General features: G+C 45.4%; 1 protein-coding gene and 1 pseudogene across 1 annotated transcript in view; both read right to left on the reverse strand.

The window, feature by feature from the left end:
* The window catches only part of ST6GALNAC3 (ST6 N-acetylgalactosaminide alpha-2,6-sialyltransferase 3), a 533,542-nt gene that overhangs the window by 10,721 nt on the left and 501,882 nt on the right, over positions 1-20,939 (reverse strand). Inside the window, exon 4 of the mRNA XM_077450428.1 lies at positions 7,211-7,318. Within this exon, the coding sequence (XP_077306554.1) occupies positions 7,211-7,318 (108 nt within the window). The remainder of the gene's footprint in view (positions 1-7,210; positions 7,319-20,939) is intronic.
* Positions 20,008-20,115, reverse strand: LOC143928526 (U2 spliceosomal RNA; annotated as a pseudogene).

Raw genomic sequence — 20,939 nt, forward strand, 5'->3', positions numbered from 1 at the left:
AGCAACTTGTGGTGCCCAAACCTTACAGGAAGATGGTGTTAGAATTGGCCCATGGGCACATTCTGGGAGGTCATCTGGGGGCCGAGAAAACCAGAGAGAGGGTACTGCAGAGATTCTATTGGCCTGGGGTCATGAAGGAAACAGAAAATTATTGTTCCTCCTGCCTTGTGTGTCAGAAGTCCGCACGTATGCCACATTTCCGTAACCCGCTGGTACCTCTTCCTATCATTGAGGTCCCCTTTGAGAGGATCGCAATGGATTTGGTAGGTCCGATAATGAAGTCTGCTAGGGGGCATCAGTACATTTTGGTTATATTGGACTATGCCACCCGTTATCCGGAAGCAATTCCTCTTCGAAATACCTCGGCCAAAACCATAGCCAAAGAGCTATCTCTTGTTTTTAGCCGCGTGGGTATTTGTAAGGAACTGCTTACGGACCAAGGTACACCCTTTATGTCCAGGGTTATGAAGGAACTATGCAAGTTGTACAAAGTGACACAATTGCGTACATCTGTGTATCACCCCCAAACAGATGGGTTGGTTGAAAGATTCAACAAAACCCTAAAACAAATGTTAAAGAAGGTGGTGGATAGAGATGGAAAGAATTGGGACTGTCTAATACCCTATCTGATGTTTGCCATTAGGGAGGTACCCCAATCCTCTACGGGTTTCTCACCCTTCGAGTTGCTCTATGGGAGACACCCAAGAGGGCTGCTGGATATCGCCAAGGAAACTTGGGAAAATGAGAGTTCTCCTCACAGGAGTGTGATTGAGCATGTCGCCCTGATGCAAGATAGAATTGCACAGGTAATGCCAATCGTAAAGGAACATTTGACCCAAGCGCAGTTAGCACAGCAGAGAGTGTACAACCGTGGGGCCAAGACCCGTACTTTTTCCCCGGGGGATAGGGTCTTGGTGCTAGTCCCTACGGTTGAAAGCAAATTTCTGGCCAAATGGCAAGGTCCATATGAAGTAATTGAAAAAATAAGTGAGGTGAACTACAGGGTTAGACAGCCAGGAAGGCGAAAGCCGGAGCAGATCTATCACGTCAATCTGCTGAAAGCCTGGAGGGATAGGGAATCCCTAGTCGCAGAGACTTTGTCACAAGCACAGCCTGAGTGCTTAGTTCCTGAGGTTGGAATAGCAGACACCTTATCGAAACCCCAACAACAGGAGGTTAAAGAGTTTGTACTTCGTAACAAAGAGGTTTTCTCTGAGCTTTCGGGACAAACATCTGGCGTAGAACATGACATTATCACCCCGCCAGGAGAAAGGGTAAAACTAAAACCTTATAGAATACCAGAGGCCCGACGGGAGGCAATACGTGGGGAGGTTCAAAGGATGCTGGAATTGGGTGTGATAGAGGAGTCCCAGAGTGACTGGTCCAGTCCTATCGTACTAGTGCCCAAACCTGATGGGAGCTGGCGGTTTTGTAACGATTTTCGACAATTGAATAAAGTTACAAAATTTGACACCTACCCCATGCCGCGGATAGATGAGTTGATTGACCGGCTGGGAACAGCCCGATATATGACAACTCTTGATCTCACCAAAGGGTATTGGCAAATTCCCCTGGCCGAGTCGGCCAAGGAGAAAACTGCGTTTGTAACCCCAGATGGGGCATTCCAATATAAGAGAATGCCGTTTGGGTTACAGAATGCACCGGCAACATTCCAGCGGAAAATGGATAAGATTCTGAGGCCCCATCAGAAATATGCTGCAGCTTACCTGGATGATGTGATTATCCATAGCACAGACTGGGTCTCACATTTGCCAAAAGTACAAGCAGTCCTAGACTCTATCCGGGAAGCTGGGTTTACGGCCAATCCAAAGAAGTGTACCATTGGACAGGAGGGGGCCAAATATCTTGGGTACACTATTGGGAGGGGGGGTAATAAAACCCCAAGTCAATAAAGTCGAGGCCATACAGAGTTGGCCACGTCCCAACAGCAAGAAACAGGTACGAGCCTTTCTGGGAATCGCTGGCTATTATCGACGATTCATTCCCCATTTTGCTTCTCAGGCTGTGCCCCTCACCAACCTGACAAAAGGGAAAGAGTCTGTTATGGTTAAATGGTCCCCAGAGGCTGAAGAAGCATTTCAGTCCTTAAAAACAGCCTTATGTAGCCAGCCAGTGTTGTACTCACCAGACTTCTCTAAGGACTTTGTTGTACAAACTGATGCATCAGACGTTGGGTTAGGAGCAGTGTTATCCCAGGTCTGGAACGGGGAAGAGCACCCAGTCATTTACCTCAGCAGGAAGTTGAAGTCCCATGAGGTAAATTACGCCACAATTGAGAAGGAATGTTTAGCAGTGAAGTGGGCTCTAGATTCCCTTCGGTACTATCTGCTAGGTAGGCACTTTGACCTGGTGACTGATCACGCTCCTTTAAAGTGGATGGCTCAAAACAAGGAGACCAATAGAAGGGTAAATAGGTGGTTCCTGGCCCTACAGGAATTTAACTTTACAGTTAAGCATCGCCCTGGTGTTAAAATGGGGAATGTGGATGCTTTGTCTCGGATACATGCGTGTCTGACTGCTTGTGTTACAACCCCAAGGTTGAAACAAGAGGGGGGGGGGGTATGTGGCAGCACGCAGGTAAAGTCACCTGGTTGTATCCAGGATGGGAAATATGTGTGCCCTAGATTCAGGCTTTATGCAGACTTTTACAATTAGAGGGGAAGAGTTAATGAGCCCAGCTGAAGTAAGTGGGCTCATTAAGACCTCTACAAAAAAAAAACAGCATGCTTAGGGAGATGCTCCATCCTGGAACCAGTTTTGTGTTTGTAGAGACTGGGGAGTGTGACACCTGTTTTGTGCGGTAAGTTAACGCCTGTGTGGCAAACGTCTACAACAGAGACAGGGACTGGTGCAGCACAAGGCTGCACTCAGTTGTTAGACAGGGAATCTATGTGTGTATTTAGAGGTCAAGCTGACCAGGATTTATTTTCATTTTTTTCTTTTGTTTTGGCTGTTATATTTTTTACTGCATGTAGCATGAATAAACCGCACCTTTTGTTTTTTTTCACCTACAACGCTGTCTGCTGTGCCTGATTTTGTGTTGTGAACCCATCCAGGGGGTCACACACACCCGCTGCCGAGCTAACCCCTCACACTAGTTTGATTAGAATAATCAATTTTTATAGATAATGCACCTTGTTCCTCTTTCTATTTTCCCTGTCATGTTTATGGACTGCACTCTTTGCTGTTTATTGACAAAAAGCAGGGGGTCTCCAAGCTATGGTCCGAGAGCCGCATCTGACCTGCTGCAAGATTTCATCTGGCCTGCACCTAGGTTCAGTGGTGAATCCTCAATGTTGGCCTTGTGTGCTTTCACACAGGACTCAAGTCAGGCCGGCAGAGGTCCACTTCTACTCTACCCCCCCCCCCCACCAGTTTCAAGCACAGGTTCCCCCCCTGCCAAACTGTATTTGTCCACATCATTGGTTGAGTCCCAGCAATCACAGGAGGACAGAGCATCCATCATCCATCCCGACCTTCACCAACCCGACTCCAACCCTGATTCATAATCCACACTCCCGTCTCCAATTTCTCCACCCTGCTTCTACAGGTGAAAGGCAAAAAGGACTCTGATGGGGGCACTGTTTTAAGGGAGGACTCTGATGGGGACCCTGATATAACCCTTTCATGACTAAGCCTATTTTTGGCATCTGGTGTTTACAAGTTAAAATCCATATTTTTTGCTAGAAAATTACTTGGAACCCCCAAACATTATATATATATATTTTTTTTAGCAGAGACTCTAGAGAATAAAACGGCGAATGTTGCAATATTTTATGTCACACGGTATTTGCGCAGCGGTGTTTTAAACGCAACTTTTTGGGAAAAGGGACACTTTCATGAATTAAAAAAAAACGAAACAATAAAATTAGCCCAATTTGGTTGCATAATGTGAAAGATAATGTTACGCCGAGTAAATAGATACCAAACATGTTACACTTTATAATTGCACGCACTCGTGGAATGACGTCAAACTACGGTACCTAAAAATCTCAATAGGCTACGCTTACATTTTTTTTTACGGTTACCAGGTTAGAGTTACAGAGGAGGTCTAGTGCTAGAATTATTGCTCTCGCTCTGACGATCGCGGTGATACTTCACATGTGTGATTTGAACGCCGTTTACATATGCGTTTTCTTTGCTTCACGAGCTCGCGGGGATGGCGGGCGCTTTAAATTTTTTTTTATTTTTTTTATTTATTTTAAAATTAATAAATATTTTTTTTTTTTTATGTGATCACTTTTATTGCTATCACAAGGAATGTAAACATCCCTTGTGACAGTAATAGGTGGTGACAGGTACTCTTTATGGGGGGATCGGGCGTCTAAAAGACCCCCGATCCCTCCTTTACACTTCAAAGTATTCAGATCACCGTTTTCGGTGACTCTGAATAGTGTAAATATTTTTAAATCCAGCGCCATTGGTAGCCGAGTAAACGGGAAGTGACGTCATGACGTCACGTCCGTGTTTACTATTAGGAGATTGGAATGAAGCCGATTACGGCTTCATTCAAGTCTCTGCCCAGCAGCCGGAGGCATCGGATTGTGCATTGGTGCTCCCGATTGAGCGGGAGCAAGGGTAAGAGCGGCTGGAGGTGACAGGAGGGGGGGGTCGTCCCCTCCCGCTCCTCCGGCATAACAGCCGAGCGGCTTTCAGCCGCATTGGTTGTTATGGCTGGAAAGACAATCGCCGCTGTGAAAAACGGTCCCGGGATGATGCCTGCAGGTGCGGTCATCATCCCGGTATAACCCCCGGAAGCCGAGTACGCATATCTGCGTACACTCGGCGGGAAGGGGATAAGAGGGAACTCTGTTGGGGACCCTGATGTAAGGGGGGAATGATGTAAAAGGGGACTGATGAGGAAGGTGCAGACATTTTGACAGGAACCTAAGGCGGCCAATACTAATTTTTGTGTCTATCTGTGCATCCTGGTCCACCTTCTTTATATAAATCAAGGTTCACACTGAATGCGGCTTTGAAATCATGCGATTTCATCTGAAGTCACATACTTTCAAAGCCTCATGTTGGTGCAACTTCAGGTGCAACTTAGAATACAACTGTGTGGCTTCATGCACAGATGTCTATGCAAGTCGCACCTAAATTCGCCAAAAGTCTCTCGCCAAGCCTCTGAATTTAATTCCTTGAATTTGACCCCGGTCCTAGGAGATATTGGGCTGAAGCTGAACGTGTTGAAGTTTTTACCATTATCCTTATTGGGACGTATTCAATTTTTTAAAAATGAAAATTATACCAAAACCTGTGCACCTTTTTAGACGTTCTCCTCAGCGGCTCCCTGGCTCCTTTTTTACAAGATTAAAGAGGAGAGCCAGCTTTAAAAAAAAAAATGTAAAAGTCAGCAGTTGCAAACACTGTAGCTGCTGACTGTTAATAAGCAGACTTACCTGTCCAGGGCGCCCACGATGTCGGCCGCCCGAGATCGACCCATCCCTCGGCTCTAGGGTCCCAGCGCTGCCATTTTAACTAAGGGAAACAGGCAGTGGAGCCTTGCAGCTTCACTGCCCGCTTCCTACTGCGCATGTGCGAGTCACGCAGCGCTTTGTGAATGGGGCGCGCTGTGTTCTGGGACACACAGTTCCCAGAACACAGCGCGACCCATTACCCAGAAGACGCCGCACGGAGGAGAGAAGACCGAAGATCACCGCCGAAGAGGAAGAGGCAGATTAGGACGATGTGCCTAGCAACAGGCATTTCTGGTAAGTTTCATTTTTTTCTTTTCTGATTTTTTGCACAATTTTTATGTATTTTTGTTTTTCAGGGTGGTCCTCCACTTTGAATTCAAAATTTTTCATCCTTCATATGGGGATCAAAGAACTCCAGATATAAATTAAGCACCATGATGCGTCCTTGTGATCAGCGTGGTTTAGCATCCCCAGATCTACATAAATATTTTTTGGCCACTCAGCTGGTTACAGCCATACGGTGGTTGAGTCTGGATTTAACCACTTCAGCCCTGGAAGGATTTACCCCCTTCCTTATCAAGCCATTTTTTGCAATACGGCACTGCATCGCTTTAACTGACAATTGCGCGGTCGTACGACATTGTACCCAAACAAATTGACGTCCTTTTTTCCCACAAATAGAGCTTTCTTTTGGTGGTATTTGATCACTTCTGCGGTTTTTATTTTTTGCGCTATAAACAAAAAAAAAACGACAATTTTGAAAAAAATGAATATTTTTAACTTTTTGCTATAATAAATATCCCCAAAAGATGTATAAAAAAATGTCTTCCACAGTTTAGGCCGATATGTATTCTTCTACATATTTTTGTTAAAAAAAATTTGCAATAAGCATATATTGATTGGTTTGCGCAAATGTTATCGCGTCTATAAAATAGGGGATAGATTTATGGCATTTTTATTAATAATTTATTTTATTAGTAATGGTGGCGATCTGCGATTTTTATCGTGACTGCAACATTGTGGCGGACAGATCGGACACTTTTGAAACTATTTTGGGACCATTAGCATTTATACAGCGATCAGTGCTATACAAATGCACCGATTACTGTGTAAATGTCACTGGAAGGGAAGGGGTTAAACACTAGGGGGGGGGATCAAGGGGTTAACTGTGTTCCCTCAGCGACTTCTAACTGTAGGGGGGATGGGCTCACTAGAACATGACAGAGATCACTGCTCCTGATCAGTAGATTCCTGTCATGTTGCTAGGCAGAACGGGGAAATGCCTCGTTCTGCCTCTCCGTGCCACAATCGCGGGCCACCGCCGGACACCGAGTCCGCGGGACCTGCAGGCACGCTCCTGTGGCGTGTGGCGTACATGCGCCCGCTAGCTGCAGATGACGCAGCGACGTACGGGTACATTGTTTTGTGCCCCCGTGCCGCTTTTCTGACGTATATTGGCGTGAGCTGGTCGGCAAGTGGTTAACCAACTCCTCCACCTGGCTTGAAGCAGCGGTGGTGGAGGTGCAGAAATCATGTGGTCTTCAGCCAATAAAACTCCAGCCAATATGAACTGATCCTACCATTTCAAAACAGATTATTTGACCAAATTTGACCTTATTGCTGCGTGACTATGACCGGAGAGTGAGTGCAATAACATTTTCTCCAGTAAAGGTAAGTACTTCTGTAAATCTCTGAATGCAGCTTCTTTTCTATGTAAAGTACAGACTATAATTGGCATAACATTTGTATAGTTCTCTTGGGACTCTTACGTGCAATATGTGTCATTAATCATTCCATAAACGTGGATTCCTTCACATGCATCCATGGCGAGGATCATAGTGAACCAGCCGGTACTAAGGTACGATCCAGACTGAATTCTGCAAGGCAAAGAAAGTACGTTAGAAGAAGCAGGATATGTGCAATGTATTTAATAATTAGAAAGTATCCATCAAGAGGCCATTCAATTTCTCAGGTTGTCACAATGCAAAATGTAAATGAGAGAATAAAAAGAGAGAGGATAATTAAGTAAGTGTGCTTATCATACACCTAGCCACTTATTTATGTACAGTATAATAGGCATTCATATGTGCACAACGCTTTACATTTTAATTCAGAAATGTATACATTTATACTTTATGCAATATAGAACGATTATGTGGCTAATTTTATTTATTATGTATTATAATCATTTCTGAAGCACCGACAATTTGCACAGTGCTTCACACTTTAATTCAGGTATTCATAAATGTATAGTTCCTGCAATATGGAGCAATTTAATGGCTAATGTTTTTTTTTTTCTATGAATTTTAAATGTTGTTGTTAATGAGTTTGTATTATTGTTTAGGATAATTGGCTAATAAAGTTTGACTTTATTATATTTTAAGTTATTTTGCATATTGTGGTATACAGGGCTTTTTTTCCTAAGAGAATAGGTGCAGGTACTCCTCCCGTCTGAATCACCCCTCTACCCACCTCCGAGCACCGTCTTTTGGTTCCACCCTCTACCCACCACAAAGCACCATTTCTTGGTTCCACCCTTTACCCACCTTAGAGCACTAGCTCTTGGTTTCACCCTCTACCCACCTCAGAGCACCGTCTCTTGGTTCCACACTCTACCCACCTCTGAGCACCGTTTCTTGGTTCCACCCTCTACCCACCTCAGAGCACAATCTCTTGGTTTCCTGGTTCCACCCTTTACCCACCTTAGAGCACTGTCTCTTGGTTCCACCCTCTACCCACCTCCGAGCACGGTCTATTGGTTCCACCACCTACCTACCTCCAAGCACCGTCTCTTGGTTCCACCCTCTACCCACCTCAGAGCACCATCCCTTGGTTTCCTGGTTCCACCCTTTACCCACCTTAGAGCACTGTCTCTTGGTTCCACCCTCTACCCACCTCCGAGCATGGTCTCTTGGTTCCACCCCCTACCCACCCCCAAGCACCTTCTCTTGGTTCCACCCTCTACCCACCTCAGAGCACCATCTCTTGGTTCCACCTGCTACCCACCTCTGAACACCGTCTCTTGGTTCCACCCTCTACCCACCTCACAGCACCGTCTCTTGGTTCTACCTTCTACCCACCTCCGAGCACTATCACTTGGTTCCACCCCCTATCCACCTCCGAGCAACATCTCTTGGTTCCACCCTCTACTCACCTCCGAGCACCATCCCTTGGTTCCACCTTCTACCCACCTCCAAGCACCATCCCTTGGTTCCACCCTTTACCCACCTCCCAGTATCACCCCTTTTGGAAAATACAGAACCAAGTATCATATTGTGGTGCTACATAATTTTGTATGGAATTTGTCAATGATAACAAGGAAAGCAGTAAAATAGATTCCCTGCAGCCAGCAGCAATAGACCTCTACCCACCTCCGAGCACCGTCTTTTGGTTCTACCCTCTACTCACCACAAAGCACCATTTCTTGGTTCCACCCTTTACCCACCTTAGAGCACCAGCTCTTGGTTTCACCCTCTACCCACCTCAGAGCACCGTCTCTTGGTTCCACACTCTACCCACCTCTGAGCACCGTTTCTTGGTTCCACCCTCTACCCACCTCAGAGCACCATCTCTTGGTTTCCTGGTTCCACCCTTTACCCACCTTAGAGCACTGTCTCTTGGTTCCACCCTCTACCCACCTCCGAGCACGGTCTATTGGTTCCACCACCTACCTACCTCCAAGCACTGTCTCTTGGTTCCACCCTCTACCCACCTCAGAGCACCATCCCTTGGTTTCCTGGTTCCACCCTTTACATACCTTAGAGCACTGTCTCTTGGTTCCACCCTCTACCCACCTCCGAGCATGGTCTCTTGGTTCCACCCCCTACCCACCCCCAAGCACCGTCTCTTGGTTCCACCCTCTACCCACCTCAGAGCACCATCTCTTGGTTCCACCCGCTACCCACCTCTGAACACCGTCCCTTGGTTCCACCCTCTACCCACCTCCGAGCACCGTCTCTTGGTTCCACCCTCTACCCACCTCACAGCACTGTCTCTTGGTTCTACCTTCTACCCACCTCCGAGCACTATCACTTGGTTCCACCCCCTATCCACCTCCGAGCAACATCTCTTGGTTCCACCCTCTACTCACCTCCGAGCACCATCCCTTGGTTTCACCTTCTACCCACCTCCAAGCACCATCCCTTGGTTCCACCCTTTACCCACCTCCCAGTATCACCCCTTTTGGAAAATACAGAACCAAGTATCATTTTGTGGTGCTACATAATTTTGTATGGAATTTGTCAATGATAACAAGGGAAGCAGTAAAATAGATTCCCTGCAGCCAGCAGCAATAGACCCCCTCAACAGCAATAGATCTCCATCAGCAACAATATATCCCTTCAGCAACAGACCTCCTGCCAAAAGCAATACCTCCCCCAAGCAAAATAGATCCACCTCAGCAACAATTGATCTTCCAGCAGCCAGCGTCAATAGACTCCTCCCTTAATTGTAGATCCCACACCAGCAACAAAACTCTGCAAGCTATCCCCTCTTCAGTCTATCATGAATACTGCTGCCAGACTCATCTACCTTACCAACCATTCAGTGTTCACCACCCCTCTTTGCCAATCCCTCCACTAGCTTCCCATTGCCCAACGGACAAAATTCAAAACAAATAACATACAAAGCCATTTACAACTCTTCCCCGAGCTACATCACCAATCTTATCTCCAAATATCATGCAAACCGTCCTCTCCGCTCCTCCCACAACCTCCTGCTCTAGCTCCCTTGTCTCCTTCTCCCATGCTCATCTCCAGGACTTCTACAGAGCCTCTCCCATCCTCTGGAACTCACTACCCCAATCTGTCCAGTTGTCTCCTACTCTGTCCACTTTTAGACGATCACTGAAAATTCATCTCTTCAGGGAAGCCATAAGGGGTGCAGGGGCGTCCCCCCCCCCATCAATACAGGTGTCCAGCCCCTAATCTACATGCAGGGCCCGGATTCAAGTTTTTTTTTGTTATTTATGTGATTAGAGCCAGCTGGCAGTCAACTCTAATAGACTTCAAAAAGGTGTGGGTTTGGAGCTCAGAGCAGTGCGCCCTGAGCCCACCCAGTTGTGAGACAATAGCGAATTCATATTCGCTATTGTCTTCCTGATTCTCATCCCAGCTGACCAGGAAGCAGGTCCTAAGACCTGATTGGACGGGAGGAGAAGCAATCGTATTGGCCGCCGAGAAAGAGAAGACGCAGGGGAAGCCACCGTGAAGCCGAGAAGGATGAGATTCAGTGTGAAGCCAATGAGGAGGAAGCACTGCCTGTGACCTAGATGGGGTAAGTGTGGGGCTGGTGGGCTGAAGACTGAGCAACGGGGGGGGGGGAGGAACGGAGCACCAGCCACCACAGGTCTGCCCTGTATGTTAGTCTCTTGAGCTTATCTATGTGGAGGATATATAATTTACATAATTTACTTTGAGTGAGAACACAAGCACTAAATAGCAGGAAAGAGCACATCCGCCCTGGACCCTCATGGGCCCATGGACAGATGCTCCTATGCCATACTCTGTATCTTCAGATAGACGTTCCATTCTTTCAGGTTCCGAGTTTCTTTAGCAGACACCACAAATACATTTTGTACCTTCCTGTAACTGCAGCGAAGGGATGTTTTTCATTCCGCAGTTTAAAAGTATTGCTTCAATCTCCAAGTTGACTGCCGGCTGACACCCAATCTAGCACCGGAGGCTGCAGATCAGCAGGTAAGTGTAGAAATTCTATTAGTTTGGCGACCCAGGGTTTACAACATTCATTTTAAATGGAATCAAAATCCTACACATGAATAGGTAGGCAGAAAAAATGTCCCCCAAACTGTCCTAGTACCAATTACCGCAACAGTAGAGACAGAAAAAGTTTCCGCAAACTTGGGAGGGGGGTTGGCGCCGATGCAGTTACAGATCCAGGCTCTGGAAATTGTCAGCCATAAATTATAACCGGAATATTGGGATCCGTGTCAGCGGAGGAGACATACGGCGCAGGCATCATGAGGGGCGTTCGGCGAAGCAATGTCTCCGAGACTGAACCCACACAGCTAGCAGGGAAATGAGGTTCTGCAAGGTTAATGACTTGTTTTAGAGACAGGATTGCCGAATACACGAGGAGGGAGATAGCATAACAACGGATGTTTTCACTTGGAAGAGCTCAGAGAATGAGATTAGCACAGCGATAAAGAAAAATCCTGCTGTTGGTTTCTTTAGAAGTTTTTTTTTATTTTTTATTTGTTATACATTGATGTTAAAGGGGTTGTTTCACAGTTCAAGAAAGTGTAGATGTTTTATATGTAAGCACATACAAAAATACTATTAAGATATACAGTATGGCACAACTTTAACCACTTGCTCAACTTTTTGAAGAGCGTGGGCCACTTAAGTGATTTGGTAACCAGTCGCGGGCACAATGAAATAAATTAAATAATGTTTTTTTATTTTATTTTGAATAGCATAATGAACATTTTCCTCCTGCAGCCACTGAATGCCGGCTGGAGAGAGAAGAGGAGAAGCTATTTTTTAACCACTTTCAGACTGGACCATTTTGCTGGCTTAAGAGCAGACCACTTTTTGCGATTCGGCACTGCGTCACTTTAACTGAAAATTGCACGGCCGTGCGACATGGCTCCCAAACAAAATTGACGTCCTTTTTTCCCCACAAATAGAGCTTTCTTTTGGTGGTATTTGATCACCCCTGCGGTTTTTATTTTTTGCGCTATAAAGAAAAATATAGCGACAATTTTTAAAAAAACACAATATTTTTTACTTTTTGTTATAATAAATATCCCCCAAAAATATATAAAAAAACATTTTTTTCCCTCAGTTTAGGCCGATACGTATTCTTCTACATATTTTTGGTAAAAAAAAAATTGCAATAAGCTATTATTGATTGGTTTGCGCAAAGTTATAACGTTTACAAAATAAGGAATAGTCTTATGGCATTTTTATTCATCTTTTTTTTTATTTTTACTAGTAATGGCGGCGATCAGCAATTTTTATTGTGACTGCGACATTGTGGCAGACACATTGGACATTTTTGACACATTTTTGGGACCATTGTTATTTATACAGCAATCAGTGCTATACAAATGCAGTGATTCCTGTGTAAATTACACTGGCAGTGAAGGGGTTAACCAGGGGGTGGCAGTGTAGTCTTTAAGTGTTCCTAGGGGCGTGTTACTAACTGTGGGGGCTGGGCTTTGTGTTAGTGAACACTGATCTCTGCTGCAATCATATGGAGCAGAGATCAGCGCCACTTGTTGCTAGGCAGAATGGGAAGATGCTGTTTACAACGGCATCTCCCCGTTCAGCCGCCCGTGAGACGATCGCGGGTATCCCCCCGGCGATCGAGTCCGCAAGACCCGCGACCAGACTCACAGGGGTCCCGACTGGCATGCAGGCCATTCTGCCGACGTACATCGGAGTGCGCCGGTCGGGAAGTGGTTAACAGTTGCAGGAGGAAAATGGAAGGGGATTGGTTTCTGTATTTGCTGCTGTCCGGAATGTGACAGGGAAGCCACACAGGCCCCCTTGAGCATGGCACGGGGTCACCATTGCAAGTCCTAACGCTACAGTAGTGGTTGGGGGGCGGGTGTAGTGAAATCACGTCTCAACTGTGGGGTTTTACCATCCCCAAACTGCAAATGTAAAGGAGCCCTTACTGTCCTGAGCCTCCTATAAGGCTTCTTTTACACTGATGTGCTGCAGTTTACCTGTACTTTCCATAGACTTTTATTACATCTTGTGGGCGTGGTACACTTTCTGATTCAGAAGTTTTCGTGCGCTTTTAAAAAGCATGCAAAATCGCAGGATATAATAGAAGTATACTTCCCTGGTTTGAGGTGGAGGGCCACATCAGAGGGCTCAGAGGGCCACATGTGACCCGTGGGCCACAGGTTGACCACCCCTGACCTAGAATATAGAGCCACAAAGACACATAGCTGTTTCCTACCACTTTAATACCCGGCCATAGTAAAATGACGTCCTTGCCTTTTAGGGGGGATATCTGAATGATGCCTGTACCTAGTGGCATCATTCAGATATCATTCTTTGCAGCCTGCGATTCTGTGCACGATAAGAATAATAATAGTGGCAGTTCCACCACTTGATCATTCTTATAGGCGACGGGAGGGGATGTCCCCCCCCTTGCCACCATCCAGTGCTTCTCCGGGCTCTCCTGTGCCATCGGTGGCCCAGAGAAACAATCGCCCGCCGCCGGAGGACGAGCATAGAGATTTCCGGTGACTAAGATGGTCACCAGTCATCTATATGACCGTCTGAGGCCCGGAAATAAACGAAGCCGCGATCGCGGCTGTCAGCATGAGATTGGTGAATTTTTTTTCCTGATCTCATGCTTTCCAGCCTGGAGGAAAGATGTGTGGTCTTATTGATCTATATCTCTCCATAAAGAGGACCTGTCACATAGATTCCTATTACAAGGGATGTTTACATTCCTTGTAATAGGGAGATAAAAGTGATAAAAAAAAGTAAAATAATTTTTTTTTTAAAACGCCCCTGTCCCTGGTAGCTCACGCTCAGAAGCGAACGCACGCGTAAGTCCGCCCACATATCTAAACTCCACTCAAACCACATATGTGAGGTATCACTGTTTGCGTTGGAGCATGTGCAACAATTCTAGCACTAGACTTCCTCTGTAACTCTAAACTGGTAACCTGCAAGAAATTTTAAAGCGTCGCCTATGGAGATTTTTAAGTAATGAAGTTTGGTGCCATTCCATGAGTGTGTGCAATTTTAAAGCGTGACATGTTAGGTATCTATTTACTCGGTATAACATCATCTTTCATATTATACAAAAAAATTGGGCTAACTTTACTGTTTTGTTATTTTTTAATTCATCAAACCGTTTTTTTCCAAAAAAAAGGCGTTTAAAAAATTATTGTGCAAATATCGTGTGAGATAAAAAGTTGCAATGATAAAATTGCCATTTTATTCCCTAGGGTGTCTGCTAAAAAAAACATATATAATGTTTGGGGGTTCTGAGTAATTTTCTATCAAAAAAATTATGATTTTTTTACATGAAGGAGAGTTGTGGCGGCAGGGCCGGATTAACATAGGGGCTATTGGAGCTGCAGCTCCAGGCCCCTCTCTCAAGATAGGCCCATTTGCCCCAAAAAAAAAAAAATAAAAAAAAAAGATTGACTTTGAGGATTGTAGCTCGGCGATCAGGAGTCACAGAGACCCCACATTTGGGGGGTAAGTAGCTAAAGACGCACTCCAGCACTGGTTAAAATGGGGCTGCTGCTGTCATCTATGGTTCCGGAGATACGGGGCTCCTTGCGCAGCCTGTCAGAAGCTACATACAGAGCGGCCAGTTTAAATACAAGCTGGAACACTGCAGCAGACTGAGAGGATGAACTCACAGTGCTTATAATAATTATTTGTATATTACTTATGATAATTAACCCCTTGCCACCTAGTCTAAATGGAATATATATATATAGCATGGGTTGCACTAACTCTACTTTTCTAACTAAAATGCCAGACTCAAGCGCTAGGCTATAACACCTACTTGCCTGTGAGAATTTTTTTTTTTAAATAACAAAAAAATGTATCAAAAAAAACCCTACCACCTGAAAGATACCCAATGTGAACTAAAAATGTTCAAACAGTATTCAAAATATATTTAGTAACAATGCCACCCAGGCCTATTCTGAGACTTCTCTCCTACATGTAAAAATATTTTTTTTTATGCTAGAAAATTACTCAGAACCGTCAAACATTATATATTGTTTTAGCCGACACCCTATGGAATAAAATGGTGGTCTTTGTAACTTTTCATGTTACACGATATTTGCGCAGACATTTTTCAAACTTTTTTTTTGGAAAGAAACAGTTTCATTCATAAAAAAAAAACACGAAAGTTAGCACTATTTTTTGTTGTGTACTAAGCGATGCTTTAAATGTTTTTACAGGTTACATGTTTAGAGTTACAGAGGAGGTCTAGTGCTAGAATTATCGCTCTCGCTCTAACGATCGTGGCGTATGTAACCTGTGTGTGTCTGGCTCTGATACTAACTAGTGCCTACCCAGGGACTGACTAGTATCTCTCCCCAGCCTGTCCCCACACACCCTCTCACCTGCTGACCTGTGAATGGGGCAATCACTCCCGCAGTGTTATTGTGTTCTGCCAGTGAATACAATGATTAGTGTTGCTAACTATAGCTGGCAGCACTGATTGTTTTGGGGAAAACCTGACAGGCTGGTTGTACTCAAGTCAGTTAAAACCAGCTAGCCCATACATAGATCAACTATGGCTGGTCTCTGCTTAATTGGTGTAATTTCAATCCATGTATGGCCCGCTTAACCACTACGCAGTCCCTAAACATCCTTCCACAAACCTTTACATTTTTCCTTCCCAGATTACTTCATCCTCCTCTCCTATATATAGTGCCCACTGTCATACTCTCCACACTTCTCTCCTATACATAGTGCCCTCTGTCATACTCTCCACACTTCTCTCCTATACATAGTGCCCACTGTCATACTCTCCACACTTCTCTCCTGTACATACTGCTCACTGTCATACCCTCCACACTTCTCTCCTATACATACTGCTCACTGTCATACCCTCCACACTTCTCTCCTATACATAACGCCCGCTGTCATATCCTACACACTCCTCTCTTGTACATAGTGCCCGCTGTCATACACTTCTCTCCTGTACATAGTGCCCACTGTCATACCCTCCACACTCCTCTCCTGTACATACTACTCACTGTCATACCCTCCACACTCCTCCCCTATACATAGTGCCCACTGTCATACCTCCAACACTTAACTCCTATACATAGTGCCCCCTGTCATACCCTCCACACTCCTCTCCTGTACATACTACTCACTGTCATACCCTCCATACTCCTCTCCTATACATAGTGCCCACCGTCATACCCTCCCTCCACACTCCTTTCCTGTAATTACTGCTTACTGTCCTACTCTCCACACTTCTCTCCTGCACATAGTGCCCACTGTCATACCCTCAACACTCCTGTACAAATTGCTCACTGTCATACCCTCCACACTCTTCTCTTATACATAGTGCCCAATGTCATACCCTCTACACTCCTCTGCTGTGCATACTGCCCACTGTCATACCCTTCACACTCCTCTCTTGTACATAGTGCCTTCTGCCATACCCTCTGCACTCCTCTCATGTACATAGTGCCCACTGTTAGACCCTCCACATTCCTCTCCCTCACCTGCACATACTTCCCACTTTTATACCATCCATACTCCTCCCCTATGCCTCTTACCCACAAAAACTGTTCTTTAAAATTATACTGAATATCCTCAATGTTACCAGCTCTAGAATGGGCACACTTTTGTTAGTTCAACTAAAGGAAATCTCACAGTCCTCATATTTGTTCTGCCCCATTATTAGTACTTATTTCATTTTGTAATCTCTATTGTGATGTATAGAGGAACATAGGGGGTGTCAGCTACTCTAAATATAGCACTTGTAAAAAAAAGCGTCCCTGAAAATATTTTTGAAATGTTGACAACTATGCACTTAGGCACTGCCCAAGTGCCACAGGGTCAGTAGGGGGCCCCATGAAAGGCTCCTGTGATATTAAAGCGGTAGTAAACCTTTCTAACAGTACTACTTTTTAGAGGCCCTGGGGTATGTTATGCCATAATGTACAAGTATGCCCAGCATATTAGCACATTAGGGCACACTTAAATTGTCAGACTGAGCCCTCCGGTGCTGTGCTGTGATCAATCCGGCAGGGCCCGGGCATTTCCATCTTCACCCGGTCTTCCTTCTGGGTTCTGTGCCTTCGGTCACTTGCCTTGGCCAGGCTGCATTGATGTCATTCCCACACATGCTCTTGTGCATCCTCTCTCTCTCTCATCCCCCCCTCTCTCTCTCTCATCCTCCCTCCCTTACCCCTCACATCTCTTTCATCCCCTTTCTCTCTCCCTCTCTTTCTCTCTCTCTCATCCTCCCTCTCTCTCTTTAATTTAATTTGTTATAACAAAAAATAGTTTGCATTTTTATTTATTTATTGTTTATAAAAGGCCCCACCAAAATCCTCAGCACCAGGCCCATGATGTTCTTAATCTGGCCCTGTGTGGCGGTAAAGGCTTCTATAGGCTGCACTTGTGTAACAACAGAAAATAACAATGCTTTGCACATTTTTTTCTTTATTGACTGCAGTGCTTAGACCTATCCTTGGAACACTCCAGCTGCAAATAGAGAACTGTGCACTAAGCTTGGCCCTTGCATCCTGGCTGGGTTTCCTATTGCCAGGGTCAAAGACGCCAACTTGGCTGGAATACAGGCTGAAAATGACTGTGTGCAACAAGATAGGCGAGTCTTCCACTAGAAAGAAATGTCTGAGAACTGGTATGTAGTTTACTGTTTTCTTTTAGAAGGGCATGGATTAGGCAGGGGCTTAACTTTTGATAATGGGGCCCCATGGCAAAATTTTAATAATGCCCCCCCCCCCCCCCAGCAACTACTGTTATTTTGTTGTCTACTGTCTACTGTTGTCTATTGCCTACTGTTATTAACCTTATCAAAAAGTACCTTCTGTCTAAATCAAGGATAGGTAGCAGAAAAGCTGTCAGCAGGCCAGCAGAGTCAGACCATTACTTGGGAACATGAATGAATAGTAATTCCCAGAGGTGGTGAGTGGTCGGTGCACTGGCTTGTAGTGTCCTCCTAGCATTTGAGCAAACATGTACATAAAGGAAAGCCAACAGCTCGATCTTCCGCAATGAATACATTTATTAATCCAGGTGTGGTGCAAAATAATACAGGGCTGAAGGGTTTCGGCATGTAGCCTTAGTCATAGCCGTGGTTACGACTAAGGCTACATGCCAAAACACGTAAGCCCAGTATTATTTTGTACCACACCTGGATTAATAAATGTATTCATTGCGGAAGATCGAGCTGCCGGATTTCCTTTCTTTACATTCCTTTGGAGCAGTAGTGTGGATAATTGTCACATTATAACTTTAACACAAACTTTAAAGGGGTTGTAAACCCTCAGGGTTTTTCACCTTAATGCATTCTCGAGAAGAGGAGGAGCCAGGAGATCTGCGGGGGGGCAGAAAAGGAGGATCGGGGCCACAGAGGAGGTAAGTATAACATATTTGTTATTTAAAAAAAAAAACCTTTACAATCACTTTAAGTTCCTTAAGCTGTTTTTTTTTTTTGTCAGAACTACATATACAGGTGGGAAAATAATTATTTGATTCCCTGTGGATTTTTTAAGTTTGCCCACTTGCAAAGAAATGAGGGGTCTATAATTTTTTTTATCATAGGTGTATTTTAAATGATAGAGACAGAATATCAACCTGAAAAAAAAGCACAATACAAATGCTCTAAATTAAGTTGCAGTTCAATGAGTAAAATAAGTATTTGATCCCCTACCAATCAACAATAATTTCAGCTTCCACAGACTGGCTGCAGTATGTGCTCATGTGGTACACAGATTAGCCCTGTCAATTTAAGAAGGTGCTCCTAACAACAACTCGTTTTTTTTTTTTTTGAAAGCCAGTGGCGTGCAAAACACACTCCAAAAAACTTCACCCGGTGCATAAAAAATGTGCACACACATAAAGAGTGACACAAAAAAGTGCAGACGGGTACACAAGTCCTCTAAAATCAGAGGACCTTGTCCTGAATCCCCCGGGGCGTTAGGCTCCTGACAGGGACAAGGACACTTAAAACTTGGTCTTCCTGGCCGAAACCAGTCAGACCCCGTTCTTCGGAAGGTCTGCCGAAACAGACCCACCCAAATACTAGGTAGGGCTCCCCCGAAGGAAGACCCCAACCCTAAGGCAGAGGGTGAACTAAGCCAGAAGGCCATGTCCACCCCCACACCAGACTTTCAGGACAGGCCCTAGAACCTGTGACCCTACTCATCACAGCAAACGTGCAAAGTGACAAAACAAGACGTGACAAGACACACTGAAAATAAATAAAAAGTGGGGAAGGGATAGTGGAGAGGAGAGTGAAAAGGTGGTCGTTGTGTGAAACAACGACCAGGCCCTCCGGCTGGGAATAAAAAATTCCTCTGATCCCAGCCAAAAGGCAGGTGCTAAAAAAGCGTGTCATGGTGCAGTGACCTTGGTGCCCAAAATCAAAGTGACCCTCACTCACAGTGATTGTTAGGCACCCCCGGACTGCCACTCCAGGGGCACATACTCCATAGGCTTTCAAGACCGCCCCCAACCCCCGGTCCAAACCACAGCAGCCCCCACCCCGGACAGGAAGGCATGAAGATCAGGAAGCTTGGTGAGAGCCCTTTGCCATCAGGCTCCACCGTCGCTCCCATCACTCCTTCCTAATTATATTCGGATGTACTAACCGGTCCTCCCCCCCACCAAGGGAGTAGCCGGTTTTCCTTTCCGAAAAACTGCCCTGGGCTAGAACTACCCCAATCCAGACCAGAGGCCAGGTACCCGACCCTCTGGATCCGACCAGGCAGCACCCATCCTCACCAGGGGCATCCTTCCAGATGGCTCAGACTCGACCATGCATCGGCCCCCAGTTTACTGTCGGGCGGCACGACGTGGCCCCTACCGAAACCATCCTTCGGGATGCAAATTACACCATCGGAGAGCGCCGCCCAAACCCTCTCAAATAGGGATGGACCAGCACCTCCTTTGGCAACTGATAAGAACAGATACTACACTTGATCTTAGCCAAAAGGCCGAGAAGCGACACAACACCTCGTTATGTGTATAAAAGACACCTGTCCACAGAATCTCTTTCTTCCATTCAAATCTCACCATTGTGGGCAAGACCAAAGAGCTGTCAAAGGACGTTAGGGACAAAATTGTAGACCTGCACAAGGCTGACATGGGCTACAAGACTATCAGAAAGAAGCTTGGGGAGAAGGAGACAACTGTTGGAGCGATTATTTGCAAATCGAAGAAATACAAAATAACCATCAATCGTCCTCGGTCTAGAGCTCCATGCAAGATTTTGCTTCATGGATTAAGAATGATCATAAGAAAAGTGAGGGATCAGCCAGGAACTACACGGGAGGAGCTTGTGAATGATCTCAAGCCAGTTGGGACTACAGTCACCAAACAAACCATACTATGACTATATCCCTACAAACACCATCCCTACAGTCAAGCACAGAGGTGCAAACATGCTTTGGGGCTGTATCTCTGCTAAAGCTACAGGCCAACTTTGCGCATTGAGGGGCCCAGGGACAGGGCCATGTATTGTAAAATCTTGGATGAGAACCCTTTTCCCTCAGCCAGAACATTGAAGATGGGTCGAGGATGGGTCTTCCTGCATGGCAATGGCCCAAAACATACTGCCAAGGCAACAAAGGAGTGGCTCAAGAAGAAGCACATTAAGGTCATGGAGTCTCCAGACCTTAAGCCTATAGAAAATGTATGGAGGGAGCTGAAACTTCGAGTTGCCAAGCAACAGCCAAGAAACCGTAAGGATTTAGAGAAGATCTGTAAAGAAAAGTGGACCAAAATCTCGTCTGAGATGTGTGCAAACCTGGTCACCAACTACAAGAAACGC

The sequence above is a fragment of the Lithobates pipiens genome, unplaced genomic scaffold (assembly GCF_037356315.1).
Source record: "Lithobates pipiens isolate NorthernLeopardFrog02 unplaced genomic scaffold, aLitPip1_a1.2 Scaffold_23, whole genome shotgun sequence".
Taxonomy (NCBI): Eukaryota; Metazoa; Chordata; class Amphibia; order Anura; family Ranidae; genus Lithobates; species Lithobates pipiens.